Source organism: Pan troglodytes, chromosome 5, assembly GCF_028858775.2.
Source record: "Pan troglodytes isolate AG18354 chromosome 5, NHGRI_mPanTro3-v2.0_pri, whole genome shotgun sequence".
NCBI classification, from domain to species: Eukaryota; Metazoa; Chordata; class Mammalia; order Primates; family Hominidae; genus Pan; species Pan troglodytes.
Window position 1 is genome coordinate 175,612,423 of NC_072403.2, and position 16,147 is coordinate 175,628,569.

A 16,147-nucleotide genomic window follows, 5' to 3' on the forward strand; every position below is an offset into this window, starting at 1 on the left:
GCTGAAGGATATGGAGATGAGTCTGATTCCATACTTCTTGAAACTTTTTAGGAATCATACATACCAGACTGATTATGTCAAAAGAAAAAATAGTAGAATGGGAGTATTCAGGGAACATCCTGTCTGGTAGGACCTGGAAGGGGTATATTTGATTGAAAGATGATTATTGAAACTGGGATTTTGATGATTTAGGAAGGAAAATGGGTATAGGTAGAAATGTCTTTTATTTATGTATTTTCCCCTGGTATACTATCAGTAAATATTCAATTGAGTATTTTAAAACATCACATTCTAAAACAATTATTTCATTTTTCTGTGCCTTGAATTGTGTATCTTAGATGATGGTGAGAATAACATCTAGTGTACACAATCTCACATATGAATTAGTGAAAGGATTCTTTTAATGCTGTGAGGAAATATTTTGTGCTTCAGTGGGCAGTAACGAATTTTATATGGGTGCTTGTTAGCAACAGGAGCTCAGCCCAAAGTTTCTATTTTAAAAGGATTTCCCAACAATCATTTATTTCTATCATCACTATTTTTGTTAAATATTTGCCAGCTTTAAAGTTGTTGGGAAATAACAAATCACTTGATGATTTTTGTCTTTTTATGGGAAACTTTTTGTACATATTTAATTCACTCTTCTCAGCCTTAACTATGTTTCATCAAGATCATATTCAGCTTTTCAACTGATCTTGTTCAGAATTGTTTCTGCATGCTAAAAGCAGCTCATATCTAGAGAAATCTCACTCATTTTGGTCATTGTGGGGCCAGAATAGTATTTGGCTAGTACTGGGGTTATATAAATTTAGTTTAGACATAAAGTAATTAACAATTAAATTAGTGGAATTAATGTATGAAAATTGGAAGACATACCTGGCAGTCAATAAGTACTGTGTCTGTAGGAGATAGATGTTACAGTCCTGTTGTTTTTAACTTGGAAATTATTTAGCAAAAAACAATTCAAAGTTATTTGAATTTAGGAACTTGTTCCTTTTTGCTTAATTTAATAAGTATTTGTTGAATGCCTGCTGAATGACTTCCTAGATGATGATTTCAATGGACTGAATGTAAAATTATCCTAGTCTTCATACTTTATTAGAAAATAATTTGCTTTGAAAGTGTAGTTTTTGTTGGACTCACATTCAAGTTTTTAAAAGTTTTTTGAGGGCTGCTTTTATAACTGAGTCAGTGAGGAATTAAATTGTGTGAAATCTACTTTATGCCCAGTTTCTCAATGAACATTTCTTAAACTAATCTAAGATTATATGCACAACTGGAGATGGTAATATGTCTAAGCTTTAATATTTGTCTTAAAATGTATATATTCACAATACGCCTGTTATTGGAACCTTGGTTTTCGTCAGCATGTAACACTTTTGAATTCTGTTTGGAGGGGTTTTGGCGTATGAACTTTCACATTAAGAGCACAGTAGGAGCAGAAGTCTTGTGCTCATTTGCTTGACTACAAATGCATAATTAAAAGAGTCTGTCAGCAGGGGTGGGACAATCAGTATGCTCTAATGCTTCCTGTTATAGAATCCCTTTGTTGTTCAAACAGATATTGTAATTAGAGCATACTTTTAAACTTCATAGGGCAGCGATTCATAAAGTTTTTCAAAAATCCAAAACAAATACTTTGTTTCTCAAATGTTGAGATTATTTTTTTACTTTGTAGTTTTACATCACTGTATACAGTGGCTTCAAAAATGAAATGGAAGTTGTTTTATTGAAAAGTGGTAAAATTTAGTTATAAACAATGGTGTTAATTAGTCCTAGCTTAGTAATAATGTTGGAAATACGCATTGTATATTAAGATCTAATTTTAGTTTTAACAACCTCACCTATTCGAAACTTTAAAGACTAGAGGAATTTTATGTAAGTGAAATAGCTACAGATTTATCCTTTTTGTATATATGTATCATTGTAATTTGATAGGTGAGTCTCTCATTTAGGGAGAAAGCATTTTTCTCCCTAGGTGCAAGAGATCTGTTACACCAGATGTTTTTCTCCCAGTTCTTGACATTATTCTGGATGTGACTTACTCAGAAATTCATTTATGGAGAAAGAATACTTGACATGAAGTTAGGAGATAGGACAAATATAGAAAGACAAAACCAAATCTACTAAATAATCTCATCTACCCCTTTATCTGCCTTCAAAGTCCCCGCTAGCTCTAAATTCTGTGAGGACAAGATGTGCTTAGAATTCTACACAAAAATATTTAAAGGTAAAAAGGTAAAGTAAAAAATTCTAGAGATTCGACTATTCTGTGTTCCGTTTCTGGTTTTTCACTATTTTATGATGCTGTTTTAGGTCAATTTCTCATGTAGGTGATATGTTGTGCTAGGAATTAGTTGTTGAGGGTGCATGCTGTAAAGTTGCTCTGGCTAGGTATGGTAGCTTGGTGGTACAACACTTACTGCCTGACTTGACTAAATCATGTTAAATGTTGGTAAGACCGATAGTCCCAGGTTCATGTAACTTATGAGGATTGAATGAGGTGATGTATTTATATTGCTTAGCATTGTCCTTGGCAAGCAGTGTTAGTTGCCATCATCATTTTCATTTTTAAGTTTGCTTATCATCACCTAAGTCTAATTTATCTCACCATAGTATACTTGTCAAGAATATAGACCATGATAATCATTAATAATTGTGACTATCTGCTCTGCCATCAAGTGTGAATGAATTATAAAGTTGCTTAGCAAGCTACTATATTTTAATTTGCTGTATAAATAGAGCTATTTTCCATTTCCATGGAACCTCTGTTGTTATTGCACCCTACCTTAAAAGATGGAAGGTTAGTGGTTTTGAGCTCTGAACATATTTATACATATAGTATTTATATGTAATTTGCCTTTGCTGTCACTTTGCTGTTATATTGAGATAGAACTTTAGTCTTGCAGTTTTAAAAAATACTTTTGACCCATCTTGTCTCCTGTTCTTCTGATACATCAAAACAAGGTAGCATTGAGGTTTTAGAGTAAAAGATAAGCAGACTGATGGGTTGTGAAAACCAGACCTCATAATAGTTATTGTAGAAAATCTGGGAGAATTGACTAGAAGTAAGAGAACAAGAAATGGAGTAAAGATTGTCATGTACACCTGGTAACTAAGGAGAAAGAAAGAAGCCGTCCCAGAAACCAAGATACAGGAGCAAAGGTGAATATATGAGGGATTAACTAAACAGGCACAGTAATCATTAGTACAGCAGAGCACTGTGGGAAAGCTGCAGCATATTCATGCACAGTTTGATATTTGATTTGAATGATGCTCTTCAATCATAAAAGTTCAATTATTCAATTCAGTAAATACTTGTTTAGAGCCAGATATGTGTAAAATCAATGTGTACATACTGTCAAGAGTATGAAAATCAGTGAGATGATTCTGATATTCAACTTGGAGCAAACTTTCTAATAGCTAGTAAAAGACAATGCACAGATAACTAAGTTACTATATAATACAGAAAAAAAAGAAATAAAAGTAAATATTAAAGAAAGGGAAAGGAGGCATTCTAGACATAGGCGATAGCTTCCATAAACTTATGGGTGTCAAAATCCATGTTTGGGGAATGGCCAGTAATACAGCATGGAGTAAATCTGAGCCTATCTTGGGAAGTGAATGAACACGGCACTTCAGATTAGTGTGGATAGATGTGAATGGGTGCATGTGCAGCAGCCAGTCTCTGTCAGAGCACAAGTAAGCCATGACTGTGTTTCAGAGATTTCCTACAAAGCCTCAAATTCTAAAAATCCACGCTGATTCAGAAAATTCATTCAGGATGAGTAATAGCTGAGACATTAATTGTGGACAGATTTGCAGCAGGGAGGTATGAACCCCAGTTTGGACATGTGGAGTTCAGACTGCTTTAGAGATTGAAGTATACATTTCTAGTTGGCAGTTGAATTTGGAGGTCTAGAAATCAGGGGGCAGTACTGTGCTGGAAAATGTAAATTTGGGATTATATTGATGCAAAACTGTGTTCTTCTATGTTGCTGAAGATTTAGTAGCACATATATTATGAAATGATATTGCAAATGGTAACTGTAAAACAGACATAGTAGTCATGAGCTATTTTTTTCCACATCAGTATCTCAGCTATTAACCCCTGAAAGCTTGTTTGAAACATAATTGTAAAAAGAAACGAATGCCTCGTAGAACACAGTTTCTAATAAATACAGCATTTTTGATGTGCGTCCATATCGTCATCCCTCCTGTCTGCTTATTTCAACCTTTTCTTTGTCCTGATGTATTTAAGTGAGAAAATGGGTTTTGTGAGTGGATTCTTACTATGGATATTTTGAATTCAGAAGTAACCATCCTATAATTGCATCTATACTTACTTTATGACTAAAAGAGGACCTTTTGGGGTGTGTTTTATTGATTTCTCTATAAAATTTGCCAATCCCAGATTGCCTTTATAATCTGCTTAAGAAACAGAATGAGATCACAGGGAGAGATAGTATTTGTATTAAATAATTACTAAGCTGCAAACTCACTGAAGGAATTTAACTCTTCTTGAGCTGGAATGGACTACCGTAGAATGAATATGGCTTCTGCGTAGCATGACCTCAAAGCCTTTTTTTGTGTGACATTTGATATGCACATGGATGAAAGATTTTCTGAGGCCTGATGTGGAAAACGGGTTGGTCGGTCTCTTCACCCTGCACCCCCTCCAAAACACTAAAAGAGGTGCTTTTAGTGTTTACTTTCAATTGCTACATTGTTTGATTTTGAAGTGTCCGCTTCATTTATTCCTTGTGGTGAAAACTCAGTGGGTCCTTTTCATCTGGAACCTCAGATCCCTCAGTTTTGCGAAAAATATATAACATTGATGATTTTTCTCCCTCTGCTTTCTTTTTCTTTATATTGGTAGTTGGACATCGTCATTTCAGTTTCTGAACCTCTTGGACTAGTCCTCTAATATTATACAGTTCTGCACCATTTTTTTTTTTATCTCTGTCTTTTGCTACTTGGAGAGTTCCTCAGTTTGTCTTCCAACCTTCTATCAAATTTTTCATCTTTTCTCTCATGTTTTTAGTTGCAGGAGTTTCTATTTGTATTCAAAATTTTTAAATAGAGCATTCTTGTTTCAGCATTGTAGCGTCTTTTATTAACTCTCTGAAGGGTCAGTTGTTCAAGTCTCCTGTCCCCAAGATGTGGGCCTGGGGTTCCCTTGCTCTGCATTTGGAGCAGGGGAGATGGCCAGCCAGCCCAGCTGTCAGAGTGGAAGTTACCCTGTCAACTGTTCTCCTAATGCAGTTTGAGCAAGTGTTTTACTTCCTTTCAGAATCAGTTTCTGGTCTACTGCTGGGAATTAGGGAGTGCTTGATAGCTAGCCATTTGTGGACAGGGGATATGGGAATTGAACTGCTTTTTAATGAGAGTTCATCTAGTCCTGCAATCTCAGCCCCACCCTCACCCCTGTTTTCACTGCTGCCTATTTCCTCAGTATTTTTGGGGTGGATTGCAAGGAAATAAGTTTCTTTCTTAACTAGAGTCAGGTAAATTTTAAGTTAACCATCTGCTTTCTAGATTCTTAATTTTTAAATGGTTTCCTTTCCCATTTTCTTATTTCCTACGAGTTTGGACATTTTATTTATTTATTTATAATAGACACAGGGTCTGACTGTTTCCCAGGCTGGCCTTGAACTCCTGGGCTCAAGCAGTCCTCCTGCCTCAGCCCCCCCCAAAGTGCTGGGATTACAGGCATGAGCCACTGTGCCCGGCTGAGTTTGTACATTTTAAACTCTGCAGTGTTGTAGAAGAATTTTTGGTGGGAGTGTAAGTACACGATTCCATTAATTTCTCCATCTTTGAAAATTTTTGCTCCTTCAATTGTTTTTAAAAGTGTAAGCAAAAATGTTGATTTTGAAGCAAACAGGGTAGATGTAGCTTTCTCCTATTTTTATATTTTTAATTATCATTTAAGTTGTTGAATTAGTAAGAGTACGCATTGGCCAAGGTGTTTTACACCTTAAAAATGTATTCTTGCAATAAAGCAAAATGGCAAATAATACTGCAACTTTGTTTCTATCATGAAAATAATTATTCCTTTTTAAATTCTCTGGCTTTTCTCCATGTATAGAGGTTTCTGTGGCAAGTCAAATTTTAGTTTTTATTCTTAAGCTTTTCTCAAATATATTTGATTATAAATGTTCCTCAGTTTTCATTGTATTAGTATCTATATGCATTAGTGTTTGACACACACACATAGAGCTTTTAATGTCTTTGTCTATTTATAATAACATCTGTATCACTTCTAGATTGGTTTGAGTGAATTGATTGGGGGGAGGTGGTCTCATGTATTGCATTTTTCTTGCTGCTTTGCATGCCCGTTAATTTCTAATTGTATGCCAGACTTTTACCTTGTTGGGTGGATATTTTTATATTCCTATAAATATCTTTGAGCTTTGTCCTGGGACACAGTTAAGTTAGTTGGAAATAATTTAAGGCATTTGGTCTTACTTTTAAAATGTATTTAGTTGTACTGGAACAATGCTTAGATTAGGGTTAGTTTTTTCCTACCACTGAGGCAAGACCTTTCTGTGTCCCTTACCCGTGGAGAATCATTCAAGTCTTTCAGTCTTGTTCTTTTCTAGAGCCAGGCACTTTGACCTGGAATCCTTTTGGGTGGTTCCTTCCCTGGCCTCTGGAATTTTCTCTCAAGTATGCAACGATCAGGGTTCAGCTGAATATTTGAGTGGCAGCTCTCCCAGGACTCTCTGAACTTTGGCTGCCTCGGTTTCCCTGGACTCTTGCTTAGTCTCCTCATGGAGTTGTCTGGAGACTCTCAAGCCAGTGAGTGGGGGCAGTTATAGGCTCACCTCAGTTGTTCCCAACTCTGCGTCATTTGTCCTTAGTTGTCTGATGTCCAGTGGCTTGAAACTTGTTGATACGTTTTGCCAGTTTTTTGGTTGTTTCAGCAGGAAGGTGAATCTGGTTCCTGTTACTATATCTTGCCTGGAAGCAGAAGTCCCTCATATATATGCGTTTAGTCAAATAGGTGCACTTTTAGGCCTTCCAAATAATACCAGACTAGTAGCTTTTGTAGTTCTCTCTCCAAAAAAAAAAAAAAAAAAAAAAAAAAGATAAATAAAAACTACAAATTTTGGTGAGAAAATACTGTTAGCATTCTTGAACATAACAATTGAAATCTGGATAACAAAACTAATTTTTCTTGCCACAGTTAGAGATATTAATACATATTTTATTTCTTGCCATACAGATAACCCTGAGGTTTCCAGTTTCTTGATTCATTGACTCCTTGGTTTCCCACTTAGTTTGCATGGTGTACCCTAGTCAAAAAGAAATATTTCAGAGTTCTGTTTATTAAACATTTACTCTACAAACAACTTAATTAGTGTTTATATTAAAAACAGTGAATTGAAACAGACTATACATTTTATTTGTAAATAACCACATTTTTACTAATAGCATTTGTATTTTCTTGGGTGCTGTTCAAATTCTCAAACTTTGGAATCAGATTTTTGTACTGCCACCCTCTTTTCTTGTTCCACATTGATTTTTGTATGTTCTTGATTTTTATTACAGCAACCGCTAACAACCTAGCTTTGTAAAGATATGACATCATCAAAAAGAATGTAATGTGACCTTATGTTGAAACAGTCAGATATTCTGAGCTGGTGGTTCACACAGTGTCGGACAGATGGTACCCCTGTAAAATGCTGTGCTGACTCAGAGTTCACTCTTTGGAAATACATAGATGGCCCAGCATAGGACTGTGTCTGATTTTTTTTTTTTCCCCTGTATCTCCTTACAATATGTGGATGCATTTTCATCCTAAAGATGTGTTGATTAAAAATAAAGCAGAAGCATTTACTGTTAAAATTTATTTTTAGCCTTATTGGCTAAGCTCAATCATGTGAATTGTTGCAGAAAGCAGTTTTATTATGCCTGCTTTATTTTCTTTTACTGGAATCTAACAATTAGGTAAATAGTAACTTCTAAAATAAAGGTCCAAAAACAGCAGATATTTATTGTTTGTCTGTGGTACCTTGCTGTGTGCCAGGTGCATTTATATTTACCATTTATATACTACTTATATATTCTTATTTTATTTAAAAACACTTTCTCTAAAACTTAAAACAGCGATTCTGAAATTATGCCAACTCTACTTAACCTCCCTGTAGCTTGACCAGGTTTTCAACATGGGGATATTTCTTACTAGAAGACGTTAAGGAAATGAAATATAGATATTCTCTATGAAACTAGTATTTATGACTTGATATAATTAAAGAGTAGCCTTACAGTTAATTTTAAGGTATGGTCTGATGGGAATGTAGATAAAACTATTTTCATAATTACTGCATGAAATACTTAAAACAAGTGGTAGTCATCTTACACAATAACATCTATATGCAAAATACCTTTTCTAATGCTGAATACAACCAATGTCATTAAAAGCAGTTGTAATGAAGTGGAAAGATCACTGAATTAGAGAATGAAAACTTTGATTCAGCTCCTAAATTGACAGCCTGTTAGCTGTGTAACATTGAGAGGTGACCCCCTTAACCTTGATGACCTTCTGTTTACTTATAAGTAAAATGCAGAAATAATGACATGTTTCTCAAAGTGTTTTTCATGGTAATGTAAGGACAGTATCAGATGTATGTTGTATGATACTACATACATGATGATGATGTATGCTTCTAGTGCATAGGAGCACACTTGGGGCCGATCTTTAGCATCTGGTTCTGTGCCTGGTAGATAGTAAGTGCTCAGTAAATACTTGTTGGATTAATTATCATTTGACCCAGTAGTCTCACATTCAATCAAACTTTGAGGACCCAGAAAAATAATTCAAAGACTTGTGCCATCATAGCAAAATAATGCAAACATAGCTGAAATAATTGACAACAGGTTAGTATTATGAAAGATGTGCTCTCTCTTTAAAGAGAATAATTTTAATCATGTACTCTGTAAATTTTTTAGGAGGAGCAAAATAGAGGCAAGCCCAATTGGGAGCATCTAAATGAAGATTTACATGTACTAATCACTGTGGAAGATGCTCAGAACAGAGCAGAAATCAAATTGAAGAGAGCAGTTGAAGAAGTGAAGAAATTATTGGTACCTGCAGTAAGTAATAATTTCCAGACCTTAGATTTGGGCCTCGTCCTTTTTTGTCAGTTTATTTTAAATTATTGTAATGTTTATAAGGAATAGGTTATTGGTTGTTAGAAATTTTATTTAAGCATAAAATTAAAAACACCTGACCGATATTTCTAATATAATAAAAACGTAAAGTTCGTATTTAGGGGTCCTTAGATAGACATTAAAAGGGGTTTTGGAGGGTGACGTCACGTAAGAAATTATCCAGATGCTTTTGTGTTATCAGTTCTCCTTCCTTCCCGGTTTCTCTTTCCCCATCTCTTCCCCCATCTCTTCCCTCTGCCCCCCTTCCTTGGGTTGGCTCCTTATTGTTTCTTAACCCTTTAATATTTTTAGAAATAATAATTGCACTACTCCCAGAGTATAATTTTTTTTTTAACGGGAAATGAAAAATAAATTACTGGTTTTCTGGGCCATTAATTTTTTTTTCTTATATTAGTAAAACTATATGGAAATGTGGACCCTAATTTGCTATTGGAAAAACTAGGGCTGGGTGCGGTGGCTCACGCCTGTAATCCCAGCACTTTGGGAGGCTGAGGCGGGTGGATCGCCTGAGGTCAGGAGTTTGAGCCCAGCCTGGCCAACATGGTGAAACCCCATCTCTACTAAAAATACAAAAAATAAGTCGGGCGTGATGGCAGGCACCTGTAATCCCAGCTGCTTGGGAGGCTGAGGCATGAGAATCGCCTGAGCCTGGGAGGCAGAGGTTGCAGTGAGCTGAGATTGCGCCACTATACTCCAGCCTGGGTGACAGAGTGAGACCCTGTCTCAAAAAAGAAAAGAAAAAACTAGGAATACTGTTAGTATTGTGTCCAACAAAAAGCATTGGCATTTACATAAATGAGTTATGGTTCCTGCTGTTTTTTATTTCCCAGATAGCCTATTCTTTATTACCCTGATAGTTTATTCAACAAGTAAACTCACAAATCATAAACATTTCCCATTAACTTGATGAAATTAATTCCTTGGAATAAAAGAGTTTTGTGTAAATTCTGTTGGTAGATTTTATTTTTTTTTTAATGATCAGGTTAAATATAAACTAAAATCTATATTTGTGTACTATTAAACCATGGAATCTTTCTCATTTTCCTTAATTGTGTGGTATTGAAAAACTGTATAGAAAAGGAGATTTTCGAAAGTATACTGGGCAATTAGTGTCATGATCAGAAAAAGTTATTTAACATCGACTTTTACTGCTTTAATAACATTTTCTTTTCTGTAGCTTACTTTATTGTAAGAATACAGTATATAACATATAAAACATACAAAATATATGTTGATCAACTGTCAGGCTTCCAGACAACAGTGGGCTATTCGTTACATTTTGGGAGAGTTGAAAGTTACACAAGGATTTTTGATGCAGTCTGTGTCCCTAACAACCTAACCCTCCCTTGTTGTTTGAGGATCCACTGGATATTGTTAGCATCTTTTAAATTTTCTATTTACCCAGTCACCTGTAATCTCTTGTCTTGCTTACCATTGTTATTTCTGGTGTTTAGCACAGAGCCCAGCACATAGCAATAACATAGTAAATTGAAAAATAAATGATTGAATCTTGTCATAAGGTAAAATCAGTTCCTTCATCTTCACTATAGAAATGCATAAAATAACTGAATTTTCCTGAAGCATCAAATGATTTGGGTTTTTACTTAAATAAATGTGGGAGACAGAATACATCATATTTTTGAGAACTCACTTCCTGGTTTTTGAATCCCAGCTTTGTGACTTTTAACTGTCTTCATTTTCTCATCTATGAGATTGGAACATGGCCAAGCATGGTGACTCATGCCTATAATCCCAACACTTTGGGAGGCTGTGGTGGGAGGATCATTTGAGGTCAGGAGTTCGAGACCAGCCTGGGCAACATAGCAAGACCCCTTTATACAAAAAATTTAAAAAGTAGCTGGGCCTGGTGGCACATGCCTATAGTCCCAGCTACTTGGGAGGCTAATGTGGAAGGATCGCTGAGGCCAAGAAGTTGAGCTATATGATAGCACCACTGCACTCCAGCCTGGGTGACAGAATAAGACCCTGTCCCTTAGGGGGGAAAAGAAAGATTGGAGCATTATAAACCCCTATACTTCTTGTGAAGATTAAATGAGATGATACATGGAGAATACTTAGCATAATACCTAGCACATACATGCTCTATAAAAGTTTGTTGTTTCTATACAAATGCTGATGATAAAATGAATGCATTAATTCAAGTTGGAGAAAATGTACAGAAATAGTAGTTCCTTGCCAACTCACTGTTACTGTTTTCAGAGAAGTTGCTTTGACTTCTATGAAAATGCAACATAAGGCTCATTAGTTTATCATTGCCTAAATATTTTCAAAGGCAGATATTTTATCTTGAAATGTACCTTTAATAGTGAGGTTCATAATTTTGTATTGTTGACAGTTTGAATAGCAGATGCCCAGTTACCTTGTAGATTAACAGAAATTGCCAGTCTTCTGGTTTGGAATTCTCAGTTACGCTTTTCTTGTTTCTTCAGTATTCTGTTGGGTAGTTTAGACTTTTTAACTTGTTACCATGGTCCCGAAAAACACCAAGTTCAGTCAGGTTACTTCCTGTCTCTCTCAGATTTGCTTACCTTCCTTCATCCCCATTGCCTTTACCTACTTCAAACCATGCTTGTATCAGAACCCCACAACTGGTATTCCTTCTTCTGGGGCCTCTCAAACCCATCTTTACTTTGCAGTCTATTGTTACCTTTCCCTGCTTAAAGATTTTTTAGTGGTGCCTTCTTACTCTGAGAAAAGAATACAAAACTCCTTAGCATGGCCTACAAGTTTCTTCATGATTTGCCATAGCTTACCTTTCAGGTTTCATTTTTTTACTTTTTGCTATACCTAAAGCACACAGTCATATATACACATCTTCCTCACCCTACCACAGACTGAGTTGTTCTGTATTTATTTGAATTTCTTAAACCTTCAGTCTTCTCACCTCTGGGCCTTGTAGTTCATTCAACAAATGTTAATTGAATGCCTGCTGTAGGTTAGACACTGTGACAGCTGTGGAGGATACACCAATAATAAGTAAAAGCTGACCAGCAAAGTGCCTGCCATCCTGAAGTTTACCTTCTGATTGGGGTTGGATTACTGACAATGAGGAAAACAAATATAGGCAATATTCTCTTTTAACAAAGTGCTGCGAAGAAAAATAAAGCAGAATAAGGGAATAGAGAACTGGGATTAGGGAACTGCTATTTTATATGGGCTGGTAAGAGAAGGTGGCATCTAAGAAAAAACCTTAGCGAAAAGTGCGGTGGCCCTGAGGCATGTTCAGAGAGTATCCAGGGGTCCAGTGAGGAGCTTAATGAGCCGGCTGAAGAGCAGTAGGAGGTGAAGTCGGTGGGGATGGGAGGCACTGGCAGATCCAAGGCCTGTAGGCATGGGAAGGAGATTGGGTTTTAGTCCGAGATGAGAAGCTATTTATTGGAGGAATTTGAGGAAAGGAGGGACAAAGTGTAATTTGTATTTCAAAGGATCATTCCAGCTGCTGGCCTGAGAATAGACTTTGAGGGCAGTGGGGAAAGCAGAGATTCCAATAAGGAAGTCTTTGCAGTTCAAGTTAGAGATTACAGTGATTTGGAGTAGTGTTGAAGGTGCTGAGAAGTAGTAAGATCATGGATTTTTTTGAAGGTAAAACTGCTAGGAATTTTGACAGACTTGGTGTGATATGATATGTGATAACTTCAAGCAATTGGAGTTGTCATTTATTTACACTTTTACAAGAGCAGGTTTGGGAGGAAAGTCAAAAAATTGGATTTGGAAGTATAAAAGTTGATAGCAAATGTTGAATGGGCATTTGGTTTTAACAGGAATTAGGTGAGAAAGTGGAACCTAGAATTATGTAGAATTAAGAATTGTCATTAGATCAAAAGCTTTTTGAGCCATGAGACTGGATGTATCATCAAGAAATTGGATATAAGTATAGAAGAAAAATTGAGGACTAAGCCTGGGGTGCTTCACCATGTAACAGGAAGAGAGGGAGGATCCAGCAAGGGAGAGCAAAGCGGGGAGCCCCTGGATTTGGAGGAGAGCTGTGAGCCAGTCCTGGAAGTCACGCTTAGACCTTTTAGGTAGGAAGAGGAAATCATCAGCCATTGGATTTGGCAAGTAGTGGTCATTGGTGACCTTGCCAGTCAATTTGTTTTTTTTGGAACAGTGGGGTTAAAAGTGTCACTGGCATGGGTTCAAGAAAGAATGGCACAAGAGGAAAAAGAACCGGGATTTTTTCCCTCTTCAAGATTTTATTATGTTTATAAATAATCCTTCCTGTACTTTGGCCTCTCGGTTCTTTTATATTGCTTCACCTGCAGTGATCGTGTCTTCCACTCCACCTCAGTCATCCAGCCTCATGGTAGTTCCTTAGACCTTTCCATTACCCCTAAAGGCGCCTTCCTAAATAGGCAGCGGCAGAATGTCCAGTAGTGAACATTTCCCTTCTCTTCAGTGGAAGAGATGCTGCATGAATTTGGCAGAGTTAATTAACTTGTGCATATATACTTGAAGGATAAGTCTCTTGAAGTAGAATTACTAGGTTAAAGGGTAAGTGCATTTTAAATTTTATTATTTTATTCATGTTAAAATTTCTAAGTTGCCTTCCAGAAAATTTGTACCAATTTACTGTCCTGCCAGTATTGCAGGAAAATGCCTATTTCTCAACACACACTCAAACCCTGGATATTATCAAACTTTGATCTTTGCTTTTTCTAATAGGCTTTTTTTTAAAGCCCTTTAATTTCAAAAATGTGAGTAAAATCTCTTGGTTCTTATAACTATTTGTTATTTAGGTCAGTTTTTATATTAAGGAGCTTTGTGATACTTATGTAACATGAGATACTTTTGTAATGTAAGAACTTTATTTTTATCTTTAATGTTCACATCTTGAACTGTTTTTTTTTTAAATGGGAAATATTCCATTTACATTATCATATAAAGAATAAATAAGTTCTTTTTTTTTTGGAAAGATAGAGTAAGTTCTTTTTTAGAAAGACAAAGAGTTTTGTGTATTTTAATCATTTTGTGCCCATTTTGTTAGGTGTTGTATAGCAAAAAACATCTAGTCCAGGCTTGAGGGTCCTAGCAGGGTGGGGAGTAGGGAGGGGCAGACTTTTTGCTTAATATAAACTTTCATAAGGAAATGTAATAGGTATTTTGTATTTTTCCATCTGCAGAAAAGACTAATAAATCTGATTAAAGACTGTACTTCCTTCTCTTTGTGATGCAGTTCTAATTTTTAAAATAATTTTGAAGATTGTAATATTTCATCAGTTTGCATAACTTTACATGTAACTAAATGTTTAATAAATCAGTTCAAATCTTTTCAATTCGTATTTGGGTTTCAAAACAATCTGGTAGACTTCTTTGTTTTTTACCAACAAGCGTGCAAACTCAGAGAAGCTTGAGCATTATAAGGGCAATTATACTTGTTTCTTTTCAGAGAACAGTTCAGTATTGTAATTATACTGCAAAAGTAATAAGGGTTTTGAGATAATCACACACCATTTATTAGTAGAATCAAATAATATTTTACCTGGAGAACATGTTTACTCTGAAAATGACACCAGTTTAGTTTCAGATGTTTCTTTGATTTTGATGATCAGTTTACTTTATTCCTTTTTGTTTCCTGGTGACAAAACATGAAATAACTAGGCAAGAGTTGTTTCTCGAGTTATATGTAGGTTTTTATCTAGTCTAAATTGGTTGACTTCAAATATCTACTTTTTTTTTCTTCCTGATCCAATCTAGTTCTAGAGTTTTATCAATTTTATCAACCGTTTTCTAAGTATCAGCTTTTGGTTTTGTTGATTTTTCTCAATTTTTTTTCTGTTTTATTGATATCTGCTTTTACATCTTTATTCTACTAAGGTTTAATTTTACTTGGGGACATTTTAAAGGTAGATCAGTGATTTGAGACCTGTCTTTTGTACTTCTGAGACTTTTCTTTTAAGGATATACATTCCTCTCTGAGTAATGTTTTAGCTGTATCCAACAAATAATATTATGCTGTGTTTTCATTATCATTCAGTGCAAAAGTTTTTTCCAATTTTCTTTGTAATTTCTTCTTTGATCCGTGTTTTATTTCCAAATGTTTCCAAATATTTGAGACTTTTCTGTTTATCATACTGTAGATTTCTAATTTGTTATGCTCAGTATGTATTTGATAAGATGGTAGTCTTTTTTAATCTAATAACTTTTTGCTAGCCCAGCATATGGTCTGTTTTGATGAATGTTTCACATACACTTAAAAGAATGTGAATTCTGCAGTAGTTGGGTGTATATTCTGTATTGTTTATAGATGAAGATAGTTGAAAACACTCAGATCTTCTCCTGTGTCTACCCTTTTTTTTTTTTTTCCTTTTCTGTAGTTTTGTCAGTTACTGAAAGAGGTGTGTAAAAATCTCCATTCATTCATTGTAAAGATATACACACCAGTGTGTTCTTGATGGCACTGAAAGGGCAAAAGAATTTGGTGTACACATGTACATGCATGCATACCTATGTATGTAATCCATCTGTTATAGCTTATACAACCTGTATGAAGATGGTTTGGCATCATTAAAAAGTTTTACTCTATTTCATTTCATATGGTAGTAACTTTTTCCTTCTTTTAATTTTGAGGTCTTTATTTTTTTCTCCCCAAATACCAGTTATTTCATGCAGCATCTTTTCTATAAAGATAGTACTAAGCAGTATGGCCTACTTGCCTTAGAGAGACTTTGTAAAGGTAGTAATTATTTTAATTATGTGAACATGAAAGGCGCACACATGTTCCTCCTTCCTCTTTTTGCATATTATGTGTTTAACTATGTATGGGCTGGTTACTTGCCAACTGCATGTCATTTGCAAGTTCAATTTGTGATCCCAAAAGGCACCATACCAGCAGAGAGTACTTCTGTTCCTTCCCTACAAAATGTACCCTGTTTGCTAGTCATGATTTTGTCAATATAGGTTTTTATTTACAAGGAACAGTAGCCCCCCAAAAAATGAAATTATATAA

The 16,147-nt window shown here is 35.4% G+C and overlaps 1 protein-coding gene across 5 annotated transcripts in view; it reads left to right on the forward strand.

The window, feature by feature from the left end:
- QKI (QKI, KH domain containing RNA binding) overlaps positions 1-16,147 on the forward strand; it is a 159,268-nt gene that overhangs the window by 111,499 nt on the left and 31,622 nt on the right. For all 5 annotated transcript variants that reach the window (XM_016956759.4, XM_016956760.4, XM_016956762.4 and 2 more), the window contains exon 4: positions 8,959-9,102. In XM_016956759.4, the coding sequence (XP_016812248.1) occupies positions 8,959-9,102 (144 nt within the window). The remainder of the gene's footprint in view (positions 1-8,958; positions 9,103-16,147) is intronic.